The sequence below is a fragment of the Cyprinodon tularosa genome, unplaced genomic scaffold (assembly GCF_016077235.1).
Source record: "Cyprinodon tularosa strain WSP-4 unplaced genomic scaffold, ASM1607723v1 ctg600, whole genome shotgun sequence".
NCBI classification, from domain to species: Eukaryota; Metazoa; Chordata; class Actinopteri; order Cyprinodontiformes; family Cyprinodontidae; genus Cyprinodon; species Cyprinodon tularosa.
In genome coordinates, this window is record NW_024039342.1 from 331,349 (window position 1) to 358,077 (window position 26,729).

The 26,729-nt window shown below is 36.2% G+C and overlaps 1 protein-coding gene across 1 annotated transcript; it reads right to left on the reverse strand.

Annotated features, from left to right (window-relative positions):
• Positions 1 to 919: 919 nt before the first annotated feature.
• On the reverse strand, positions 920 to 26,579 carry LOC119797910 (beta,beta-carotene 9',10'-oxygenase-like). Its single transcript, XM_038307172.1, has 12 exons — positions 26,416 to 26,579; positions 14,691 to 14,880; positions 14,409 to 14,620; positions 13,817 to 13,932; positions 11,918 to 12,020; positions 11,677 to 11,805; positions 11,431 to 11,591; positions 11,172 to 11,339; positions 10,870 to 11,007; positions 4,472 to 4,654; positions 2,834 to 2,944; positions 920 to 1,648 (listed from the first exon to the last, which is right to left on the reverse strand). Exons 1-12 carry the CDS (start codon positions 26,441 to 26,443, stop codon positions 1,532 to 1,534), a joined length of 1,656 nt encoding a protein of 551 aa, XP_038163100.1. The 5' UTR covers positions 26,444 to 26,579; the 3' UTR covers positions 920 to 1,531.
• Between the last annotated feature and the right edge of the window lie 150 nt (positions 26,580 to 26,729).

The following is a 26,729-nucleotide window of genomic DNA, read 5'->3' on the forward strand; positions in this document are numbered from 1 at the left end:
CTATCAGCATTCTGTCAGTAACGATGGCGGATCTATGAAAATAAGAATACACGTATTTGTTAGGTTTATAGTTTGGTTATAAACAAGAAAAAACAGCAGCTACCTGGCAGAAACATTTAAGGCTGTGGACGTGGAGAGGAAAGCCTCTGGTGGTTCAAATCGAGGATCAGATGAAACAGAAAAACGTTTTTAGTATAGGACATTTTTTTTCCGGTGGCAGCCAAGGTTTGTCTGACTGTCTCAATAGAAAGGAGCTGCAGTAATGAGGATGGAAATGCATTGTCAATGTCATAGGTCAGAAGAAAATGTCAGAGTGGTTTAGCCTCTTTGAATGTTCCACATATAAACCCTTCTATCAGATGGGAAACAGCAGCAGAGAACCAAAGCAGGTTAAAATCACCAGAAACTGAAGCAAAAATTTCCACCAGATAGTTAAAGTGAGAAAATGAAAGATAAAAAAAAAAAAAAATTACTGGTTTGAAGGATCCTGAGTTCTGCTGCTACAAGATCTGCATCATGGATTTACGGTCAGCATCATGTCGAGCAATGTACCAGATAGTTTAGCATTTAACTTCTACAATCCTTCCAAAAATGTCTTTAAATTGTTGTTCCATCATGTTTAGAGGAAACTAAATCAATTAGAGCTCCTTCAGGCTGTTTTTTCGTACCCCTTTTTTTCTTGCAAGCATATGTACAAGAATTTGAATACAGAAGCAGGCATTCAAAATGGCCCTTACCAGTCAAACGCCAGCCGAATGGAAGCCCAGTTGCCTGAAACTCCTGGGCGTGCATATTTTTTACTCTGACTCCACCCTTTCACTGAATTACAGGGTCTGACCAGGAGATGATGCTTCTCTTTAGATCTTAATGTCCACAAATCATGACAGAAACAATATTTTCCTACAGAGATTGATGTTTAAAAAATAATTTTTTTTAAGGGACAAGACAAGGGCCTGCCAAGAGCCCAGCAAGGAAAGTGGTGGTATTTTAAATGGCTACTACTGTATAAGTTGGTTTGATGGGCTGTAGCATTAGCCATGTTAGCAGTGAGCTAAATTTACCATTAATTCCTAATTTTTTACACAATAGGTAAAAGAAAATGTACACAAGCAGCAACGTTTAACTAGCTGCTTGCAGCCTATGATTGGTGGAAATTGGCCGTTTTAATGAAATAGAAATGGACGTGGTGCTAATTAATTTGAATTGATGTAAATCGAGCAGAACCATAATCTCACTTTGAGGAGAGTTCACTTTTGTGGGCTTTTCTGGTTTGAACAAAGTGTCCACTTACAAAAAAACAAAAAAAAACAACAACACTCATTTAGAAAAAAAAGTAAATCCAGTTTGCGGCTGATGGCTGATTTCATATCTGCATTAAAGATTTAAAGTAACTCTAAACCCAATCCGAGCTGCTAAAAGATACTACTAATAAAGTGAGTGAATATCGTAAATATCTTTGGTTAATTCTTAATGTTTACCTACTGCATTATATTCAGTAACTTTAATCCCTTTAATATTGACAGGCACTGGTTTATGCAGAGACAGAGAAGGTACCATGGAAGCCATAAGGCATGTTTACAGGCACGTTGGCCCGACCCAGCTCCTCAAAGGTTCTCGCATCCAGAACCAGGAGAAAGGTTCCTTTATCCTGCAGAGAACATGAAAAAGAAACAAAACAGGCATGTCAAGAACGGCCAAAGCAAAGTTCTTTGGAGTTTACTTTAGTTTATATTTTAGTGCATAGTTGACAATAACCTTTTGGTCACATTTGATTAAGAATTTAATTCAAAAGCTTCTCACATCTTGAGAAATTGTGAAATACCATCCATGGTGGGCAAGTTATATTGGGCCAAAAATAACTCCTGTTTTCTTCTATTAACATTTTCTAGTTGGTATCTAATAAGGTGCTGAAATAGGAAAATTCAATTCCATCCCTTTTTTTTTTTTTTTTTTAAGATGTGTGCTTTGGAAATAAAGAAATTCTCTTCTTTTTCAAGTCACTCTTAATTCATATGAAAAATATCATTCAGGGTTTTCCAAGGCTAAGGTAAGTTTATTAAAGTAGTCTGTAAGGAAGAAATTAATTTAGAAAAGCAGAAACTTCATAATTGAAATAAATATTTAGGGACACAAATACTAAGTTTGATCTTTGTTTTCTGAAATGTTGTGTTTATTGAGTAAACATGAACAATAAATGACATTTTTTCCTTTCTAACGTAAGTCATGGTGTGATTCACAATATATGATTCTGTCAAAAAATATTTACCAGTCCCCTTCTCTTACTGTTCAAGTAAAGTATAAATAGTAGAAATAGGTGTTTGAGTATAAAATTGTGAGGTAAGTAAAATGATCTGCATATGGAAAAAGAAGTTTGCACTACGAACGAAAAATATTCTTTTAATTTAGTTGCAGGATATATCATCTTATCTGACAGGCTAAAATGTTAAATCTGTTGGCAGATACTTTGAGTTAGCCAATCAAACTAAGAGCGAGTAAAATTATATTCAGAAAAATCAATTTAGTTTTAGATCAGTTTTTTTGCAGGGTTAAATCCAATGTTAAATTCTTGAACACACCTTGGGCAGATGTTGCTGTTGTAATTACATAAGTACATTTTATTTATTTAGCAAGTTTCACAGATGAAAACCACAAAGCCCTCGATGTTAAATATAACCTTCAGTTATCTAAAAATTTGTTAATTAAAAAAAAACATGCAATTAAAAACTTAGACATACATATATTTTTCTTAGCACAAACAAGATATTGTTGTTTATAGTATTTAAAAAAAAGACTTCATTTAAGTACAAATGAGGCCGAATGAGGAGAGATGTACCTGTGAGGGTGTGAGAACCACAGACAGGATGACTCCATCGTCCTCCTCTACTGCATCAGGCGACGGCACAAAAACCGGCTCTGATGGGTAGAAGCCCTTCTGGTTCCAGGCCTGCAATCATCCATCATTCACACATCAAACCTCACTAATTCAAATCTCCAGCATGTTTTATGAAAACCAGCTTTCCTGGTTTTGCAAAGTTTTGCAAAGTTAAAGTTAAGGTTCAAAAGAGTTTTATGCCTGTTGCTGGTGAATATTCTTAGTCATCCAGTTCATAGTCATTCCGAAAAAGTAAAAAAAAAAAAAAATAATTTCAATTAAAAATGTCAGAATTTCAGAATTAGTGTTGAGTTCCAGGCTTTATAGAGTAGCCCAAACAAAGCCTTGTTTTGGTTTAGAAAACGTGGAAATTGAACCGGAAGAACAGGTCCGCCCCTTAGTAACGGGGAGTTGTTGAGATCTTTGTTTGCCTGCAATACCTGATACTGGTCTATGCCTCTAAAGTTATTTAATATTTAGTTTGCTGAGTTACTTTTAAAAATAAATGTACTTTTTGAGGTAGTTGTATTTTACCATATTCCTACTTAATTAATAATCTCAAAAATAAAAGTATTGCTATTCTCACTCAAGTTTATTTTCTGCTTGCTATTTGTAAATCAGAGGAATATGCAGTGAACAGATGCATATGCAGTGAATACATGTCAGATTAAATAATACTACTTATACTTCAGCCATAGTATCTAGTTGTTACTTTATTGTATGTCTCGTATAATGTCCGTTGGTTGTGCTGTACTTTTTACATCTCTTTGCAGGCGATTAAGCAGACTGAAAATGTTTTATCATTGTCTCCCTTTTATCTTCTCTTTCTTTCATCTTTTCCCCTTTTTTTCTGTTTTTCCTTTCCTGTTTTACTTACATTGCAGTGTCCATATAATCTGTAAAACTCCCTGCATAATTATAATAAAGCAATTTATATGCATAAAACAAGCGGAACACTGTGGCGATAGCCGTACTGCTCCACTTGTGAAAGCAAAATCTGTTGGGCTGTTTTTGGCATCAAGACAATTATTCTTATTGCCACATTGCCAGACAGGACACTGTTAATAAAAAAATTTAAATAAAATAAATAAATAAAAGTAGTATTAACTACTAAAATTAAAACAACTTAGTTGCAGTTTTTATTGGTGTTACACCAATCAAAACCCTTCTTTAAACTGCTGCCTAGCATTTTTGATTTTTTTCTGCTATTCTGAGTTTTAGTGTTCGATAATGAGCTCCTAGTCTTTAAAATTAAGAGGCGATGCTGTGGCTAAAATCTTATACTTTAAGCTACAGTTTAATCCTCTTAATTTTTCGTTCCTTTGTTTTTCACTCAATTAATATTCAATATGCAAATGTTCCTTTTGACTTGCAAACATATTCATTTATTTCTCTGCCAATGTCCGTTTATTTGGCCATCTCTATTTTTAAACAATCCACGATGACTTAAGCACATTCAGCAAAGTAAAAACATAATTGCCCTTTCTGCAACACTGGGTTCAAACCCACCCTTCTCTTCCTGATATACTCACAATACAAATTAAAATGCACCGCCTTGTGGGGATAAACACAAAGAAACCTGGAAATGATTCCACAAACCTTAAGTGTCTTGTCCTTTAGGTCCACCTTGAGCAGGGAGTCTCCCACCATGTGTCTGAAGCCACAGCCATAGAAATAACGATATGGTTTGGTGTTAAATCTGCTGTAGTTGATTTGAGGGAACTCCAGGCCACCGTACTGGTATAGGTCATCTCCATGGAGATCCTCATGTTGGCAGAACACCTGTGGACAAAAACAGGATCATCAGACTTTTGTTAGATCCACTCATTTAGAGGAACGTTGAGTCATCAAATTCCATAAACAGAAAAGTTAATTTTATGAATACCTGTATATACTAGTTTTTGGCCCCGATACCATACTGGCTGATACCGATACCATACCAATACCTGTTTGAAATTGATATGTGTGTATATATATATATATATATATATATATATATATATATATATATATATATATATATATATATATATATATATATATATAAAGAACTGCATACAACTTGGATGTAAAATAATTGCCATCATGGCTTTGTCAAGCTGCTGTCTACCTTTGTGAAGCAGGAAATAGACTAATACAAAGTAATTCCAGTAGAACCTTTTATTGCCTACCTGGAATGGGTGACAATATTTGAATAAACTTTTGGCTCTCAAAATGGCATCGGTGCCCTATTTGTTGCTACTAACCAATGCCGATACAACCATTTTAGTGCTGGATCGGGGCCTCGTCCTATACTGGTATCGGTATCGGTGCAACACTAGTATATACAAATATAATGGAGAGCCTATGAGGTTGTTGTTGGCCTGCAAATTAACCCGAATCTGGCCCATGCCTCTGTAATGGGGAATTTTTAGGGTGGTTATCTGCCTGGCTTACAGCAGAGATCTTCTGACCACCTGCATGGCGATGCGTTTGAGATGAAAGAGGCAAGGCATCAACTCTAACACCATTACAAAGGGGTGGACCTGTTTTCGGTTAAATTTTCATGTTTTCTAAGGCTTAACAGAGCTTTTGTTAGGCTACTCTATAAAGCCTGGAACTCAACACTACTCCAGACATTTTGAATTGAGAAAGCTTTCTGGATGGGAAGCGAAAGGTCTTCAAACTTGGAAAACAAAGTCCAGTGGTTTTTAAAATGTTTTTTTGGAATGACCATGACCTGGATGACTGAGAATCTTCACCAGCATAGAAATCTCACTCGACACAGGATTTTTTTTCCTCTTCCAGCACAAACTAAAGATGGTTTGTTTGTTGACTAAAATACCCTACAGCTTGGAAAGTCACCAGGGCTAAGAAAATATCGAATTGAGTTAAGCTTGTTTGCTTAACTGTTATCACCTAGAGCCTCCTATTAAGTTTGTTTACTGCTACCTTCTCTAACATAGAAATTATTTATAGATCGGTGCTTCTATGTTTCTTTTGTGTATCTGCTTCTGTCTCCTTGAACTCCCAGCTGGCCTCAGCATAAGGAAACTCACACTGAGCCTGGTTCTGCTGGAGGTTTCTTCCTGTTAAAAATGAGTTTTTTCTCTCTACTGTCGCTGCATGCATGCTTGGTGTGAGGGATTGCTGTCGAGTCAACAACACAATGCAAGGTAATATCTATCGGCTCTACGTGCTCATCTAGTAGGAGTGAATGCTGCAAAATCAATTACTGGATGCAATCGGCTGGTTTTCCTTTGACAGAAAACCTTAAACTAATCATACATTGTTACAAAACCTGTCAGTGGAATTAATTACATTTTGAGGCACTTATTTCAAAATGTAGCTGCATTTTATTACCTTCGGACATTTGAATGCAATCCATTATTTCATAATACAGTGTTAAAACTGGTAAATAAGAGTGTCCCTATTTAATAACAGAGATTAAGATTTTATGAATCACCAGTTAATAATGGATTTTTTTTTCAACAAGACCAAATGTGACATACAGTGAGGAAAATAAGTATATGAACACCCTGCTACTTCTGAAATTGTCATCGTAGGTTCATGTCCATTGTGAGAGACAAACTTTAGCGAAACCCAAAAATTCGTTGTTGGGTTTAGGTGTGGAGACTGGCTAGGCAACACCAGAACCTTGATATGCTTCTTACAGAGCCACTCTCTGGTTATCCTGGCTGTGTGCTTCATTTCGGGGAGGGGTGGCCTCAGGGCCGGCGATTGCTACAGGCGAGCTAGGCAATTGCCTAGGGCGACAAATGTGTTGGGGGCGCCCTCTAGCGTCGCCCTTAGGCTCACTTCCCATTAATCATAGAGCGAATTAAACATTATGAAGCGTCCGTCAGTTTGACTTAACCTTACGTATATATAAATAGCAAAATATGAACAAATAAATATACCACCGTTTTTTTATTTATTTTTTCACATTTAAGAGAAAATCGGAAAAAATTCTGATCACTTTTCAAGCGCCCTCCAACCCGGAAGTCGTGACGTCAATCACTGCAGCATGTCCACCAATGTTTTGGAATGAAATTGTAAGCAAACGTACTTGCTTAACTTTGCTCGCGGTCGGGCTCGTCTTCATCATCCACTCAGAGTACCGCTGGTAAGCGCGCACACAGACTTTGTAGCTTGTCCGGTCAGTTAAAAATATTAATTGTGAAATCCGTGTTGTAATCGGAAGCATACAAGCTAGTTAGCTTGAAAAGTAAATAAAGTTTCAGACGTGCTGCGTGATGATGTGTTCAGATTGGCTCAGTAAAACGACAATTAGGTTATCATGATGCGTTCAAGTGTAACGTAAAGAAAACGGGACATTTTGTTTTTGGCGAGAAACATGAGTAATACAGTTGTATATTGCTCTATATATAATTAAACTACTGATGCCAACATTTATTAAAAATTACATTTAATTTAAAATACAATTATTTATTTGTTAAATATTTTCCTAATCACTAAAAACATGATGAAAAGTGACAGTAGACAATACATTAACCAACAATTGTGAAAATATATTCTAGTTAGTTTTATGTCATTTCGAAGTGGCCTATTACATTAGCCATGTTTATTGAAGGCTAGAAACGTTTTTGTTATGCTCACTTGTTAAGCAATAGAAGCAATACCAGTTCTGTTAAAAAATTTTGTTGCCACGTCTTTCCACCAAATAACAGAAAAGTATCGATAGTGGTATCGATAAAGACTCGGATCGATAAGGAGTATCGATAAAGGTATCGATATCAATAAATATTAACGATCCCCATCCCTAATGTTGACATCATTTTTTTCTCAGTATATATGCAGCAGAATTATGTGCTATATTATTAGCTTGAGAATGGGTAGAAGATACTAATATAAATAAAATATTTTGTAGTGATTATCTGCATTGAGTATTCAAAAGGGATGTACAAATAATCATCAAAATATATGAAGTTATGGCTGTTCATCATAGAATATGTGAACAAAAAAAAAACAACTTCAAACTTTTAATTTTGTAATGGTATTCATAAAAGCACTTTTGTTTGTAGAGGGTTAATCCTTTCTTTAATCACTAATCAATGTCAGAAATCAGGGTAAATATACCTGATATATTTTATTTAGAGGAAAATTTTGTTTATCTCATTTCTATTTATGTTCAAATGATTTAATTGAACTGGAACAGAAAATTTAATTTAATGTTTATCAATTACTTTTTTATGTAGTCCTTGGTTGAAGAATTTCTTAAATTTATAATTTTTTATTGTTATTTGGTAATTTCTGAAATTGATTTATTTAATATTTGTTTAATGTGTGTTAAATTTGTTAATTGTCTGAAATAAATTCATTCATTGATTCAATCCAGTTTTTTAGTTATACTTTACCTAAGTGTCCTTACAGATGGTTAAAAGTGTTTCTGCACAGTCCGAACCCAATCTCGCCTAGGTCAACAAAAGGGCTGGAACCGGCCCTGACCGTGGCCTAGTGGTTAGGGCATAGAGCTTGGAATCCAGAGGGTCTGAGTTCGAGCCCCACTCCCACAGAGTGCCACTCTGGGTCCCTGAACAAAGGCTCCCCGAGTGCTGCACAATGGCAGCCAACTGCTCCCCATCATGATAGGTTAAATGCAGAGAGTTCATTTTGTTGCTCTGTACTTGTGACAGTTTAAAGACAATAAAAAAGCATAAAACAAAAAGAACCTTCCGTGCCATGCATTATTTAAGACCATGATGTCTTACTGTATTACCAACAATAACCATGGAAATGGTGGTCCCAACTACTATCAGGTCAGCTCCTCCCTTATAGCTCTGGGCTGATTTCTCACCTTTTATTAGAATTATTGAGACCCCACCAGGGGAGATCTTGCATGGAGTCCCAGTCAGAGGGAGATTGACAGTCATGTTTAGCTTCTTCCATTTTCTAATGATTGCTCCAACAGCTGACCTCCCCCCCCCCCCCCCCCCCCCCCCCCACCCCCCCAAAAAAAAGAAAAAAAGCTGTTTTGTTATTTACCCATGGCCCTTTCCAGCCTTGTGGAGGTCTACAATTTTGTCTCTAGTGTCTTTGGACAGCTCTTTGGTATTGGCCATTTTAGTAGTTGGATTGTTACTTATTGTATGGGGTGGACAGGTGTCTTTATGCAGCTAATGACCTCAAACAGGTGCATCTAAATTAGGATAATAAATTGAGTGGAGGTGGACATTGTGAAGGCAGACTAACAGGACTTTGAGGGTCAGAATTCTAGCTGATAGACAGGTGTTCAAGTACTTAGATTTTTTCAGCTTATGTGTATCACAGTTGACATGTACGTACAATTACATTTTCAAAGCTATGGAAGTAAATATGTGCCATCAGAATTTGAATAAAAAATACCTCTGAAATTTGATTGTTGTATATCAGTGCTTACTTTTTCAGTATTAAAATAAATTCAGAATATATTTTTAACCTAAAAAAAATTCAATGTTATTATTTGTACATTAAAAAAAAATTCAGTGTAATTTTTTTAACATGGTTGCAATTTTCAGTTATTAAAAAAATTCACATTCCTATTTCAAAGTGATCAAATTTTCCATATACATATTTTTCACAGTTTAAATTTTCAGTGTTAAAAAATTCAGCATATAAAAAATTCAACTTTTCAAAATTCAAATGCAATATTTTCGTTGTCCTCCAATTCAACTTGCTCAAATTCATTGTCTCAAATTCAGCGTCTAAAAATTCGCTGTAAAAATGGCCAAGGTTACTTCAGGTCACAGACATTAGCAATGGATGTCCGATTCCAACATCCACCTAATCACGTGACACAACCGTCATATTGAAGAAGTACTAGTATCACCCAGGCTGGCGACCATGGAGGCGAACTCAAACCCAACGGTGAGTTTAATGCTTTCATATTTCTGTAGTATATTTTATTTTGCACATGAAGTTTGATACATTATCTTAAAGCCTGATTTAAAACACTGGTTTGGGCCGTTGTTAATCTTACACCGTGTAGTGCCGGCATATTGCCCCCTCCCCCCACCCAATTTCCCCCGTTTTATTTCAAAAAGAAATACCACTTTTCCAGGCAGTCTTAGTAAAGTCGTAATTTTTCAGGAGATGCTACCGCTAATGTAGTAAGCTAATATGGCTGTCTTGTGTGCTTCAAAGAGGGGCTGTGAACAGTTCCGACCCCACTCTGATCAGCTACTGTATTGTTAGCTCGGAGGTAGCGAGAAGTAATATGCCGGCACTACACGGTGTAAGATTAACAACGGCCCAAACCAGTGTTTTAAATCAGGCTTTAAGATAACGTATCAAACTTCATGCGCAAAATAAAATATACTACAGAAATATGAAGCATTAAACTCACCGTTGGGTTTGAGTTCGCCTCCATGGTCGCCAGCCTGGGTGATACTGGTACTTCTTCAATATGACGGTTGTGTCACGTGATTAGGTGGATGTTGGAATCGGACATCCATTGCTAATGTCTGTGACCTGAAGTAACCTTGGCCATTTTTACAGCGAATTTTTAGACGCTGAATTTGAGACAATGAATTTGAGCAAGTTGAATTGGAGGACAACGAAAATATTGCATTTGAATTTTGAAAAGTTGAATTTTTTATATGCTGAATTTTTTAACACTGAAAATTTAAACTGTGAAAAATATGTATATTGAAAATTTGATCACTTTGAAATAGGAATGTGAATTTTTTTAATAACTGAAAATTGCAACCATGTAAAAAAAATTACACTGAATTTTTTTTTTAATGTACAAATAATGACATTGAATTTTTTTTAGGTTAAAAATATATTCTGAATTTATTTTAATACTGAAAAAGTAAGCACTAATATACAACATTCAAATTTCAGAGGTATTTTTTATTCAAATTCTGATGGCACATATTTACTTCCATACAAAGCCCTCCATGATTTGTAAGTTGGAGAACTTGCAAAGTAGCAGGGTGTTGAAAAAATAGTATTTTCCTCAGTGTTTCTCAAATGTAAATTTCATACCTGTTGACTGCACTGTCAATGTCTTTTACCTTGTCCGCACTGATTTTGACACATGTTGCGCTGCTGGATGGCCGGGTGTTCAGGTTCTGGTCCAAAGGCGTCTCATTGGTCACATTTAAAGGCAGAACAAACCTCCGAGGAAAGGTTCTGTCAGTGGTTTTATACACCTGGGAATATTGCGAACATTTCTGTTTTAGAGAACCCCTGACATCAGCTACAGCTCATGTTTTTCATGTCTTTATAAGCAAAGCTAAATTTTTGTACAAACACAGCGCATAAAGCTGATTCTAATTATTCAAATTAATACGACAGGTTAGGTTGTTTTACTGACTTCATCCAGTGCCTCTCCTGATTTGCGTAAGTTCTGAATGAGGTAGTTGCTGATGGCTTGGCCGCCATCTGCGCAGCACATATCCACCATGAGGAAGCCGTCCTCCTCAAAGGCATTGATCTGATGGAAGGTGGAGATCGCTTTGGTGTGGTACCTAATGGGAGTGACCTAGACGACAATACACAAAATCAAAAAGGGACAAAAATGACAATAATGTTGATCTAAAATGGAAAAATCCAATATTAAAATTGTATCTAACCTCTCCTGTACGCTTGTCAATGAGATGGAAGACGGTGTCCTGTTTCGGGTCCCAGTATATTCCCTTATTCAAAGCCTTTCCCCTTATCTTGCATGTAACTATCTTCAGGAGGTCCATCTTAATTGGCTGCTCGATGAAAACGACGTAGTTCTCAGACATGGCTGGAAAGGAAAAAGATGAAGAGAGATGGTGTTAGAGCTGAGAGCCAAAAACGACAATTAGTTAAAAGGAAGAAGGCTGGATCACCGAAGCTGTGGTAGTAGGAGGGATGGGACTTGTTTTCTGGAACAATTGAACAGAGAACTTTGGCTCCTTGCAGGGTTTCATTGCTTTCTGTTTTCTTAGGGGGCACTTTGATGATGTTGTACAGAGCTCCTGAAACAGATGAGATAATTGCCGGCTTAGGGATGAGCATTATATATAAGATAAGAAAAGAAAAAGTAGAAAAAAAAAAGACAAAAACACTAATATGTGTTATTAAACTGACCTTTGCTTCCATAGGAGTTTCCCATATTGTAGGCTGTGCCATCTGGGTCGTAATGGGGATGAGCAGTGGCTCCATTCACTGCAATAAACTTGCTCCAGTCAACCTGGAAAATAGAAGGCATCTGTCTGTTTTTAACGTGTTGTACAAAAGTTTTAGCCTGGGTGCCATTCCTTACTAAGTCCTGCCCACAACGTTTGAGGTCGGGAAGTTCGGTCTGGCATTGCTTAATAGTAGCGCGAGTATGCTCGCACAATATCTGGTGGGCCAATCAAATTGTCAGGGCGGGCTTTATACGATGATGGACAGATGATCAACAGTAACGTAATCAACCACGTCACCAAAGCGCGCTTGGTTGACAACAACAATGGCTGCCGCTGGAGAGTTGAGGTGTGTAGATTCTGCTATTAGGTCTGTTTGATCATTTCATTTCATTTATTTATTTATTTCGAACACTTAATAAAAAGCAAATATAAGTAAATTAATGAAGTCATAACAAAACAAAACAAAAAAGAAAAAAAAAACATTAGGATTCTGCCAAAAGTACCCAAGCGTAATTCGTTATTTAAACTACTCTGTACAAACATTTTGAATATTTTTTGAGTGCAGATTTAATAGGCCCCCCAATATTTCACAACCATGAGTCTAAGCATCTTCTCCTGCTTTTTATGCCTGAGTAAATTATCTCCTACTCCTTTGTGGATTTTTTTACGTGTACTTATGTCAACTTTTGTCACTTTGAGAATGGAAACAACCAGAAAAGTAAACTGCCTGCTTTTGTCTATTTTTTAAGAAATTCCAGCCACTAGAAAGAGAACTGTTTCCCTTCTAGTTGTGGATAGTTTTAACAACATAATATTATCAATTTGTTTTTTTTACATTCCCTGTTCATAAATGTTTATAAAATCTTTACCAATTCTCTCTGATTTTGTAAATGTATTAAATGTTAATAAAGCCCCTGCAATTAAACCTTTCTCTTAATATAGATCATTGCGAAACCCCTACTAACTCTGCTATCTTTTTTTAATTTATATTCTTTGTTTACACAGTCTGGTGAAATACAAAGTTAGGGTGATATTATAATGTACAAAACCTTTTTTGTGTTCTGTTTTTGTTTTTGTATTTTGTTAGAGAGGTATAATGCTTGACCTGGATTTTTTTTTTTTTTTTTTACAAAAATTAATTTGTTTTCTGTATCTTTTGTCTGTGATTATTTTTTTTTATTCCATTTGTTGTTGTTTTTCTCTCCATAAAAAGAAAAAAGGTTCTTAAATTAGCTTGAATTTTTTTCCATTGTTGTTGAAATTACAAAACACATTTTGGAAATGAAAATTAAAAAAAACAATCCATTAATGAAGCTTTAAAGAACTTACTTAAAAAAATGTAGATTAAATTTGTTGCTTTCTCAGATTTACCTTTTCACTATGTTTTTTATAGATTATATATTTACAAACTTTATTTTTCAAGTTGATCTTTTTCAGATTGAGTTTCAGGAACTGCATTCTTTTCAAATTCAACCTGTCTTCACTTCATGGGTTGGGAGCAAAGATGGATTTCTATTTATCTGCAAGAAGGTCAGCAACATTTGTATTGGGCTTGAAGTGCAGTAAATGTGATCTTTAATACACATTTTGGAAAGAATGCAAAGAGAATGCAGGTAAAGCTGAAAAAAACAGAAAAAAAACGAAAATTGAAAATATAAATTCATAAAAATAATAATAAATTCTGATAAAATAAAATAAAAAATATAAAAAAAAAACTATTAAGAAAACAGCAAAGTAACTTATTTTTTATTTTTTACTAAGAGGTTTCTGAAAACTGGATTGATTGTTCTTAAATTTCCATTTTCTTCTGCTTGCAACAATAACTCCAATATATTTTTGATGATGATGATGATTGTACCTTTTCCACCATTTCCAGGGTTTCAGGGTTCACTCTGTGCATGAAATTGGTCTCTGTGCTGACATAGTAGTCACCCTTGTATTTTACAAAGCTCACGCTGGCATTGTCTGTGGGTTCTGTAACAGAAGCGAAAAAAAGGACATATGTTCTGCTTTTATGCTTATGAAACAGAGTTTTCAGCTTGAAGTTATTCTGTGGAGTTTGCGGGTTATATAAAGCGTTTTCCCCTCCCTAGCTCCCTGCTATATTTCATTATTATGTAACTGCAGCTTAGACAGAATTCCTTAAGAGGCTTCACTCCAACACAGCTGGAGAACAGAGGGGTTTGCACAAACAAGGATTGAAATGTATTTTGTTCCTACGCTTGATGCACATTCCTTAAGCTAAGCTGTCGACTGTCTTTATCTCATACTTCATCATTTTTAAAGAATAAACTCTGTCCTTTATTTAGAGCCTGAAAGAAGTTTAAAAAGTTAAGTGACAAACTAAAATCTAGCAGCATTCCTGGATTCTGACAAAGAAGAACACTGTGTTCCTTCTTCTTCACACTCTGTCAAACATTATTTAACAATCCATCCATTCTGCTGCTTACCCATCATCTCAAAGCGAGAGAGGAATCTCTGGAAGAAGTTTTTACAGGGATCAGGCATCGCCAGAGTACCGAACTCTGACATCATGATGCGATCCCTCTCACTGTTCTTCTTGTAGGCGTCGCTCTGTAGGAAGCGGCTCATGTACGTCACCTGGCCCTTCTGGATCTTAAACTGGTGGAGCATGGCCATCCCATCAAACCAATGGTTGTAGCTGATAGTGAAACACTAATGTCAGGATGAATGTTGAGAAGCGTGCACAGTTAACTGCTTTCTCTACTTACTGTGTGTTTCCAAATTCAAACTTCCCCGGTCCATTGCGAAGGAAGTTACCATTGATCCAGGATGGGATAGTGCCTTGGACCGTGGTGGTGATTGGTTCAGGGGTTTCCTCCGCTGTCTTGATAAGTGGAGCGATACACTCCAGTCCTGTTATTACTTTGGTCTTGGTATTGTCAGTACACTTGGCCTCATCTGGAAGAAATACAACAAGTACCTTCTTTATCTCTACAGATATAAAATAACTTGCTGCTAATTTGCTTGCTCAGATCAGATGGGTGTGCAAAGAATAACAACCTTTCACCAACTGACTTTTCTCTGCATTGACTAGCAACTACAATTAAGCTGTTGTGTTTGTCAAGACTTTTTTTAAAGATTCAGTTGGTACTTTTCTACATTTCTCAACTGAAATTGGATCTTTTCGTAGATTAGATTAAAAATTTTTATAATTCTTGAGCTATTAAACATTCTATTTTAAATGAATTCCTGACATCAGAGATTCTGGTAATAATGGTGTGTAGTGGCACAGTAATTAGTACCATTTGCCTTAAAGCAAAAGAAGTCCTGGGTTCGACTCCAGGCCTGATTTGTCCTTTCCCTGATTAACTAATACAGCTTCCTTCCAGGGGTGGAGCTAGATGGGGGCCAAGGGTGACCATGGCCACCCTTAATCATTGGCCACCCTCTTTTTTTTTCTTTTTTACAGGAGAGTAGAGAAAGCCATATGTCTCGTCAAGTCATCCAGGAGCCTTCTATGTATCACAGATAAAAAAAAACAACAACTAAATCTATGTAAAAGTATGCATTAGTATATGTATATATTACAATTATGCAGAATAGTTACTGACAAAAGTATATTGAACATTTTTTGCAGAACTGTAAGAAAGAAATGACCAGTTTGTTTTTTGAATAACTGTGGATCTTTAAGACCGTCCTACCTAATAATACCACAAGTACACTCAGATTTATATTTCCTTCTTGTGAGGGATTCCTCTTATTTTAATGAGCTTGAAAATCTTCTTTTTGTAACTCTGACATTTTTATAGTATACAGTGAGAACTGGAGCTAGCTGAACCCAAATCTAACTGGATGCATAAGCACCAGAAGGGCTCATGCACAGCAGGAGCAGACCAAGCATAAAGACCCTCAGAACTAGAAGCTGAAAGATCACCCACTATACTTTTAATTTGGAGATCATGGATGAGTAAATATATTTGTCTATTTATTAGCAACGGCTTTAGGAGAGGCTAGTTTGTCTTTATTTGGAAACTATAGACATTTTGATTTTTTATTTTCCTGTTGGTGCAAAGTAGATTGACCCCTAACTGATCCGCTATCATCCACTCCTCTCTGCACATTGGTTCCTGCCTGTCCACTCCTATAAAATAATTCTGACTTTTTCCACTCACATACCCGAAATATACATGTTAGACCAATTGGATGCTGTAAATTTACCACATTTAGACTGGGCTTATTTATGTGGTATAGAGGAATGTAGAGGAAGTCTTTTAACGACTTGTTTATGATTGTTAATAATCAAAGCAAAAAGCCCAACAACTTTTTAGATCAGTTTCAGACAGTTTTTACAACATTGCATGACAATTACAGAATAACACAGTGTCATTGTTTGTCTGCTTCACAGCATATCTTACTCCCCTGGTACCAGAGGAATGACTTCAATTATTGAAGACATCCAGCTGAAGAGTTTGAATGCTTCTTTACATTCCAAATGTCATTTGTTTCTGAATGCAAAACATAAAAATATGTTATTGAAATTGAGAAAATCCTAGAAGGTATCTTTATAACTAGAACTGAATGAATGAATCTTATATTTAGTGGTACTATAGTGATGAACGACTAAAATAACCATTTATAAAACTTAGGGACCTGCATAGCTGTGCCTCCCACAGCATTTATAACCATACAATCAAAATAAATACAACTCTTTCAAAATATAAAAGATTAAACAGGTTTCTTTGCAACAACAGTTACATAAAGATGTATGATTTATTTTGCAAAAATTACAATTATTTAATTATATTATTTTATTTTTTAAGTCCTCCAATGAAAAAAGAGAAAGAAAATGAATGAAGAAAAAAGTAAAAGTAAAAATAAAAAGACAATTCAACAGTATAAAACATTGATAATTCTAACTTATCTGATAAACTATAAATCTGTGTTCTGATTAGAAATGTGTCATGAAAACAATAAGCAGTATGATAAATGCCCACTCAATTTATGCAGTTTGCTTGCTCTTTTTTTTTAGATTTACCTTAAGTCAAAAAGAAGTTTGAGCGCAATGAGGACAGATATTTGTATCACTGGTAAATAAAATTTACAATTAAGATTTGTTTGATTTAACACTAAGTCAATTTAAAGGTCTAAAGATGGTATTCATCTTTTAGTCATGGAACTACACATAGAAAAGAAAAAACAATATGGGGGGAATTCGCTGTTTACTCAATGGTATCAGTTAAAGGAAATATTTTAAAATAAAATAGGAGTCTGACTTAATTTTTCCTGGAAAGACAGTAGCAAAAGTTTAAAAGAAAAATCAATACTTTTATTTATTCGATCAATGATGCCTTTTTGCACAATCCACTTCTTTAGAACAAACAGGACTTTATTTTTGATCGCCCACGATACGTGATAGGCATTCATCTAATGTAAAATGTTAAATGTTAAAACAAAGATCTGACATATTAAGATTGTACAACACTGATCAGTTTCCTGTTCCTTCTGTTCTTCCAAGCTTCCCTTGTTCCATCAGTTTTTTCATTTTTTTTTCCTTGACAAACCAACTTGTGAGGTTTCATACTGTACTAAAGGACGGCAGGATTATTTCAGCAAAAGAGCAATTCAAAATAACAGAGGTGAAAACTATAACAAGGCAAACTTGTTATTACTCAAAAATGAGATTAAATGTACAAAAAAGCAACAATTTATCATTAAAACACACGCTGACAACCAGTTTCTTAAGAAAACAATTGCTTAGCTGCTATTTTCTATGTAAATATTGAAGGCTAATTTGTTGTAAGAAAGCAGGAAAATCATATTTTTGTTTTAACAGGATCTTTTAAAAGAAAAGAGAAGAAATGTTTAACCCTAAACTCCCAATAATCAGTATGACACGTGTTAAATTAAAGAATGTTAATTCGGCTCGCTTTTTAAATAAAATATAAAAATGGAATTTAAAAAATGTGTTTCATAAACTGTTGTTTATTCACCTTCTTTGGTAAAATCATAACAGTGACATATAACAGATAGGCTCTGTGGCCACAGTTTGGATACCCCTGTTATGATGGTGGAGGAGATGGCTGCTAATGCTTTCAATAACCCTATTATTGCCTGAATCGAATCTTCTGATTTTAGAGGAAATCTGCGATTTAAAAGGACATGTGGAACAATAGTGGGCAGGAAAAGTTTAGATTGAAAGACTTCAATGTTATTGGAAAAACAGAGATGAGTCATGAAGAGGCCACAATATTTTCCATGTGAGATAACTTCTTAAGTTCAAAATCTGAACGCTGTTTAGCAGCATCAGATGATGTAGTTTATAGCCACAGTCTGGACAGCATTGGTATGTAAACAGTATGACACTTGTTGAATTAGGAATTTTTACATCCTGGTGTAAAATATAGTGGCCTAGGGGTGCAAATGCACAAAAATGAGACGTGCTAACTCAGAAATTAGACCAACACAGAGAAACACATTCAAAGGAAAACAATGGCTGAAGCTATTAAGAACAACTAATAGTCAAGAAAGCCTGCGAACTATCTATGATTGTGAAAGGACTCCAAACCACTAGGAGGAGATAATCCAATAAGCTGTCTGATCTAAGATATCAAGGAAATTTTACCTTGTTTTTTTTTTTTTTTTCTAAATCATCATTATGTTATGTTTTTGCATCAGATCTGTTTTTTTAGACATAATTAAATGGTGATGTCAATGTCCTGGTACCATATATGCTTATGAGTCTCTCCTCTTATTGGTCTGAAGCACTTCTGAAGAGCTGGTTTCCATCTCTTCTTAATTTGCAGTCTTGTCTGCTTTTTGCAGGGTTTTTTCTCCTTTCTTTGCATGTGGTTTGAATGTATTTTGTCTTTTCATGGCATTTCATATTTCCTGTAAATTCATCCATTTGCACTGTGTTTGTACTTCACGATGGAGTATTAGGGCCAGGTACGAGATTTTTTTTTTCTTTCGATTTTGAGATGTAATCGTAACATTATGAGATTAAAGTCATAAAATTACGAGAATAAAGTTGTAAAATTAAGAGAATAAAGTCGCAACCAGAATAGTCATAAAATTATGAGAATAAAGTGTAAATTTACAGTCATATGTTTTTTCACTGTTTTTATATATTTATTTTTTTTTAACTATTTTTCAAGGCCGCATTTTTAAAAAAGATAAAATTGTCTAGAGAGCTGTTCCAAACGAAATTTCCTTTTGTTTTATACTATGACAAATAAAATTTGGGTAAGTCTAATCTATCTAATAAAGTCGTAATATTATGAGAATAAAGCCATAAAGTATTGAGAATAAAGTTGTAACATTATGAGAGTAATCATAAAATTAAGGGAATAAAGTTGTTATATTAAGGGAATAAGGTCCTAAAATTACGAGAATAAAACTGTATTTTATGACAACTCCTATGAGAAGCACTGTCTTCCCTAAAATAAGGAATGTTGAGCATTATGTGAAGTTATACTTTGGCTCTGGTTTCACAAATAAGGAAATCTTTTAGCACACCAGCATCAAATTGGGCAGCAGGTCAAAGTGGCCTCAGGTTGCTGTTCGGTGGTGCTGGTCGGCCTTCATATGCTGATCGGAGCTCAAAGGTTTCTTTCTGAAACGGGTTGTGGTATGATGACTTCATTCACGTAATATTATGACTTTTTTCTTGTAATGTTACAACTTTACTCTTGTTATACATGTATTTAGGTTTATTCCCAAAATAAAAAATAAAAAAAATCTCTAGCCTGGCCCTAATACTCAGTTGGAGTACCTGTCTGCTACTGTACATGTTAGACATAGAACAGTATTTTAGCAATCTAATCTTTTATCTTTTTTTCTGCCAGCTGGTTGCCTTCAATGCACAGGGCAATCAAACCATAAACAGACTCTGCACATCTGTCTCCATTTAATGAGTTACAGTGTTTTTCTAATTAAAAACACCCTGGAGACCTGTTTAAAAAAGTCCCCCTCAATTTTATTAGCTTATTAACATTCTTCATTTGGTAACTTACTTAGATCAAATATATCCAGTTTAGCACTGAGTTATCATGTATTTACACACAAGAGTGGCTGTGCTGGATCAGAGCAGCTTCATTGTTTAAAGCAATGTGCTGCACATGCTGTCCCTCACTTTAATACATGTATTCAGGTTGTTGCTGGCTCAGGTGTGCGTCAGCAGTCAGTCAGGTCTCTATGCCCCAGTATATTCACATATCCCCTTTACCCATGTGAGAAATAGGCTGAGGAGGAGTCAAACATGAAATGATCTCATTAAACCAATATGCACTTTGTTTCCTCGGATCAAAATGTCTAAAACAGTAAAACATCCCCTGTTACCAACTCTCACACCTAGACTGAAATCAATGTTGGCTACAGCTGCTGGTGTGTTTTTACAGTTTTTAAGCATGAAAAATTATTTATATAACTACTGTTTTTGCTAGACAAGTAAAAGAGCCACATCACAAGGGATGTTTACTTTGTAATGATTCTCCTTAAAGTGTATTAAAATCATTTTATTCTGAAGAAGGTGTGAAGGTACTTTGGGGAGTATTAGGAAAGCAGGTTCAGTGCCTATTTTTGCTGTTTCCTTTTCTATACATTTATGTTCCTACTGCAATGGAAGAACTTCCCCTAAAGCAGTTAAAAGAAGTAAAATTTTAAGATTTACTGTTTGTATATTTATGACATAACAAATCCCTATTTACATGTTTTTCATCATTTTAACGCATCTATTAAAAGCTTACATGATAAATATTCTTTTGGTATAATAAAGCTAATTTATTTACGATCTGCTGCTCCGGGTTTTTGGTTCTGTTTTCAAAATTCTTAATATTTGGGTGAAATATTTATGTGAGTGCATCACACAGTAGCATTTGCAAACACATTAGATGTGACTTTTTCTTAACAAGAACAGTTTCTCCACAATATTACAAATTTTTGACTCTTCCACAAAGAGATAATTTCCTTCCAACATGTGGAGACCAGAATCATCAATACCTAAATATCAGGTTCCTATGGTATGTGAATATCTAAACAAGTTTCTATTTTATGAATTATACAATTTTTGTAATTTTGAAATTATTAAATGTATTTAATTTATGAGTAGTTGATTTTAGTGATGAATGTATTATGCATTCTATGGTATTCAGTAGAGTAATTAAATGTCTCTATGTCTATTGACAGGACTTTATTTAGCCCATTAATAGACTTTAATTTCTAGCTCTCTTTCTCTTTTGTGAAATTCAGTTAAAGAAGTAACAGTTTTCTTGTTGGGTGTCTGACTGACATGGCCATACGTCTGATTGAGTTTGCTTCTGATTGGTTTTTCAGTACCATGTGACTCTTCCTCTCCGGCTGTTGGGGAAGCTGAGACCTGAGGGGTGTTTCATAAAAAACGGACTTGGACACCCATTTCAGACTTAACTTAAGCACAAAATGTGAAACCCTGATTACTAGGCTTCACCAAACACCAAATGCCTCTTTTGCTTAATTTCACCAATACAAGACAGGTTCAACTAATCAGTTTTGTCACGCACATCAGCATAGTGTGCGGTCTATCACAGACGTTATTAAGAATTCCTGGCGGAACATGAACGTGTACCTTATTTATTGGTTAAAGGCTAGCAGGTGGACAGAAATTTACTTTAAAAGTAAAGGGAAACACTGCTACCCTCAATAAAACTAGGGAGAAGGAACTTAATTGCTAAGAGATTAATGCCTAAATTGTCACATTTTTCAACACACACATTTTTTCCAGAGATATTTCAAAGTTAATTGTGACATTGAACCATTTTTTATTCCGACAACGTTTAGTCTTTTGATGTAAATATGGAAATGATTTTAGGAAAAAATTTAGTTCAATACTTCGTTTCAATTCAAATCTAGTTTCACTTTGGAGATTTTACTCATATTTTTAGTCCCATTAACTTCTTATAGTTCATATTTCGTGAGATGTTTATTGGCAAAAATCTTACTTGAAGTGAAGAAAAAATGAATTATTGCAATCTAAGAAATTAACACTGTTTACAGATTTAACTGTAGTGAAAAACACAAAAGAAGCACTGCTTATGGCTGACTAAGTACAAAAACCTAATTTAAAGCTACAGTGTGTAATTTTCAGCGACATCTAGCGGTCAGACTACAGACCGCAGCAACATGAACATCTCCCCCCCACCGCTTCTCCCCCCCAACAGTACGGCGAGCGTTACGGGACAAAATTTCTTCTACGACGTCCACATCACCTACCCTCTCAAGTGATGAGGTTTGTTTACATAGATAATTTTACAGATAGTATTTCATTAGTCTGTGTAGGGTATAGATTTCATGTAGACTTAAGATAATAAATATACCCGTTATTTTTTCTACATCGTTGTGACGTCTTGGTGAGCTGCTTTGCATGGTGATATAAACAGACGAAGTAATTGTAGTCATTAGTTTAACAGCGAGATTGTGTTCGCTGGAAGAATATATATCCCCCGTTTACAGAGTCCAAGTCATTTTGGTGGCACGGGGGTTACAACGCGAGGGAGAGGGAGAGGACGAGGGCGAAGGCAGGGAGGCCGTGCAGCTAGGGCCAGGCGAGAGAGGGGAGCCAGCGGGGTGAGAGCAGAGGAGGAAAGGCTTGAAGATCTCCAAAGGAGCCGGAGAGAAGTAACCGAGGTATATATCCAGAAAATTATTTTACAGAAAATTACTGAATCATTACCTGTGAAACGTCAGGGACGTTGCTGAATAAGTATACTGGAGAGTAACAGCATCATCACGCAGCATGTTATTGTTTTAGACAGGTCTGAGCATCCTGTACTCCAAAAACTGCAGTGATATTAGACAATTGTGTGTGTAGGATTAATTACCTGTCCAAGAGAAAACTGGCAACTTGAGCGTCACTTTGAAAACCTTTTTCCTCCATCAGTGACTTCCATCGTGTAAATGCCGTGCCAATGTTGATCCGTGTTTTTTGCCGTTTCTTGTCACGCTTGCGTTTATTCTCGTCGTGTTTCCGCTTCTTAGATGACGGGGGTTCGGTGTCCGCCGCTTTTCGTTGTGATACAGAGTAGGCATGATCCTCCATTCGTCTGATGTTTGGCCACACAGTGCCAAACAGTTTGCAAAGTCACTCACGCCTGCCGCCTTGTTCACCTTTCTTGTTACTGAGGCGCAGTATACCTGCTTCTTCTTCTTCTTTGGTTTCAGGCAGACTAAACGATTCTCAGGCATAATACTGCCATCTACTGTTCAGTACCGTCTCAGTTAATCTCTCTCAACTTGCCGTAGTTATTTTCGAGCGTCATGGGAGATCTCGCAATCGCTAGTTTGTTGCCTCTGCGCTTGCCGTAGCGCAAAGATGTCAGCCTCCATGGCTGCGAGACCCGCTCCTATGTAATTATAAATAACGAATTCTAAGGCAACGCAAATATTATGGTTAAAAGGCTGAGCTCATAGGTGATGATAAATAACATAGTTATGTATAATATATTAAATTTCTGACTTTATATGCCTGTAATTATTACACACTGTAGCTTTAAAATAGTAAGCTTTAATTAACAGATTCAGGCCTGAATGAACAGTTATTTGAACTATTTGTATTAATTAAACTGCAGCTACAAAAAAGAGTGATGTCATATAGACTTGGGGAAGACTGTCGATGCCCGACTTTACCCTATACCGGTGAGGAGGTGCAGGCCCATGCAGTGTCAGGAGAATGGTTCTGCTGGAGTGCTGAGGTCCAATTAAGGCATTCATATAAAGTAACCCTTTCTAGAAAACCTGTGACATTCATGCAGATGTGACCCAGGAAAGACACAAAGGTTGGTTGATTCTAAGCACTCCTTAAAGGAATAGTACACCCAAAACATGATTAGCCTTCATTTTCTACTTACCTCCATGCTGAACAACACTCTGGAGTACTTTTTTGATATCTCAAATGCATCTGGAGATCTGGGAGGCTTCTTGCTGTCTGCTGACATTCAAATAATGGAGGTCCATGGCGCCCGAGACAGAAAGGTCCATAAAAGTCCACAAAAACGTGTCAATATTCCTCCATACTGCTCGTCCAATGTAATCCAAGTGTCCTGAGTGGGTAGCATCCAGAATTTACTCGAAACGAAGTCATTTAGAATGTTTTTAGAGCATAAACAGTAGTGTATAGGATTTCCTAATAGCGCCCCCATGCGCGCTCACGATTCTACGGAAGCCGGCAGACCAAACCGGAAGAAAGTGCGCATTCAGCGTCTGGTCTGCCGATAATGCAAGCGTAGAAGAAGAAATGTGCTGTTTACCTGTGCAAAGAAAGAAACAACGAAAGAAAAATGTCTGAGGACTTCAGTGTTGAGGAAGAGCATGAGTTCTTTGCCGAGCTGAATGCGCTGGTTTGGTCTGCCGGCTTCCGTAGAATCGTGAGCGCGCATGGGGGCGCTATTAGGAAATCCTATACACTACTGTTTATGCTCTAAAAACATTCTAAATGACTTCGTTTCGAGTAAATTCTGGATGCTACCCACTCAGGACACTTGGATTACATTGGACGAGCAGTATGGAGGAATATTGACACGTTTTTGTGGACTTTTATGGACCTTTCTGTCTCGGGCGCCATGGACCTCCATTATTTGAATGTCAGCAGACAGCAAGAAGCCTCCCAGATCTCCAGATGCATTTGAGATATCAAAAAAGTACTCCAGAGTGTTGTTCAGCATGGAGGTGAGTAGAAAATGAAGGCTAATCATGTTTTGGGTGTACTATTCCTTTAAGGTAGCTCTTTCCTCTATAAACAGACAGGCCATCTCTGAGCCGCTGTGAGGATGCCTTTTATTGGCAGAGGGGAATGTTCATCACAAAGTCAAATAGGCGATTTAAAAATTTGGTAATTCTGTAAATATTTGTTTAAGTTTCAAAGAAACCAAACATTTAGTCCAAACGTTGAAGTTGATACCCTTCCTGTCAGTTACAGCGCCCCCTGGAGCTGGATTCAAGAAAGAAGACACACAGTTTGAACCCAGTTGGCTGTAAACCCGGTCCCCATCAGGCAAAGTGAACTGGGATAATTACCATAGTAACAGAGTCAGACTTAGAGCGATCCAGCTTATAAAAACCTAAAGAATAATAAAATAAATCAGACTTGGAAAGCTAAGCCTTACTTATGCCAGTTTTATGAAACAAACTAACACAAGAAAAACAATAACCTACCAAGCTAGAGGTTTTTGTTCTGCTGAATCAGAACCAAAGTCGGACCAGTTTTAAAAAATATGGTAGCAACAACTGTTTGGTTGATTGATAGATAATGTTTGGTAGATTTAGAGTGTATTTTGCTGATTTTTTTTTTTTAACCCATCTGCTTTGCTTTGAGAAATTATGGTGGAAATTAAAACTGGCTGACTCCCATTTAGAAAGAGGTAATATAAGATCTAGGCCACATTCTGCTTCTTCTGCTATTTGTTGCTTTCTGGAAGCTTTAAATTCCTTCCTTTCTTCTCATTAAAACTTGTATATAAATCAAGGTATTAAAACTCAGCACTATTAAACTTGCTATTTAATCCCCCAGAGAACCAAGTATTTTTGCATTTTGAATCATACCTAGAATATTATTTTTCTGTAGCAGTATGTTACCTAATCGATTGCATTTTAATGTAGCAGGACTTACTAAGAAGGATGATTAATGCAGTAGTTGCAAGTAACTTTACTGGGGAAAAATAAGTCATATCCAGAGGAAAATGCAGAATCGCCTTGCTTCTTTATAAGAGTAATGAAATTCATTGCATAGAAAGGTAAATAATTCATTCATTCTGACTGACGTCCTGAAATGATTATGAAACTGGGTGGCTACACTGTAATATAGGTTGGCAGGAGCAACACTTTAACTGTAAAAAGTCTAATTAACATGTTAGCAAGGAAAATGTACAATAAAGTGTTAGAAGGAAAAAGTAGATATGCTGCAGGCAGCGTTTTTCTGTATTTTTATTTTCTGTATTTTTTTCTAACCAATGCACTTCCTCTTAAAGCCTCCCTTTTGCAATGACGTAGGTATGTTCTGTAAAAATAAAGTTTTGAGTTACCTGCTGTTGCTTCCGTGTTTACCAATCATCAGTTATAAGAGGTGCAGTTTACAGCTGCCTGAATGACCATAGAGAGGCAGCTTTATGCAAACCATTGCAGTAGGACAGCAGTTCATAGTAAAAGGGAATGTCCTGCTGCATCTACAGTATATTTAATTTAAAAGTTCTGTTGAGGGAGGGATGCATTTAAACAAAAGAGCGTATACAAATGGAACCTGACACTCTTGGAGTTTAGCTGCAGAGAGAACATTATGTCCTGTATTGTACCCATCACTGTCCTAGTCCACAGAGGAAAACCTTATACTGATCTACATCATATGCAAAAGCAAAAGTTACAAAAATTAGATGTGTCCAAGATCTAATCCAAGATCAGTTTACTAGTACCATCCTGATATCACTGTAGGTGCTTTCTCTCTTATTTAAAAAAAGCATGCAGAAAGCTTACCTGGATTCCCCTCCTTAACTGGAGCCATCAGGATAGATTGATTCAGATTATCTCCTCTATATCTGCAACCTGGTTGATTATAAAAGCTTTATAGCTGTGTGGGAAGGTTTTTAATGCTGTGCAGTAGCTCCTCCTCCTCCCCCTGATGTCAGCTCTGCTCTATGCGCTGTTGTGTAATGTCAGCTGAGTGTGTGGCACAGCAAAGGCAAGGCGTGCGAGGAAGAAGTGGAGCTCCATGATATGAGTACAGTAGTTAAAATTTAAGTGAGCAGAGGAAGAATATTTTCTTCACATTTAGACAGAGACATTAAAAG

Excerpts from the sequence above, each read along its gene's own strand:
- LOC119797910 (XM_038307172.1), bottom strand. The coding sequence starts at position 26,443 with ATGGCTCCAGTTAAGGAGGGGAATCCAG. Across the intron at positions 12,021-13,816 it reads CCCTGGAAATGGTGGAAAAG|GTTGACTGGAGCAAGTTTAT; the intron begins GTACAATCATCA and ends TCTATTTTCCAG. Across the intron at positions 11,340-11,430 it reads TTGACAAGCGTACAGGAGAG|GTCACTCCCATTAGGTACCA; the intron begins GTTAGATACAAT and ends ATTGTCGTCTAG.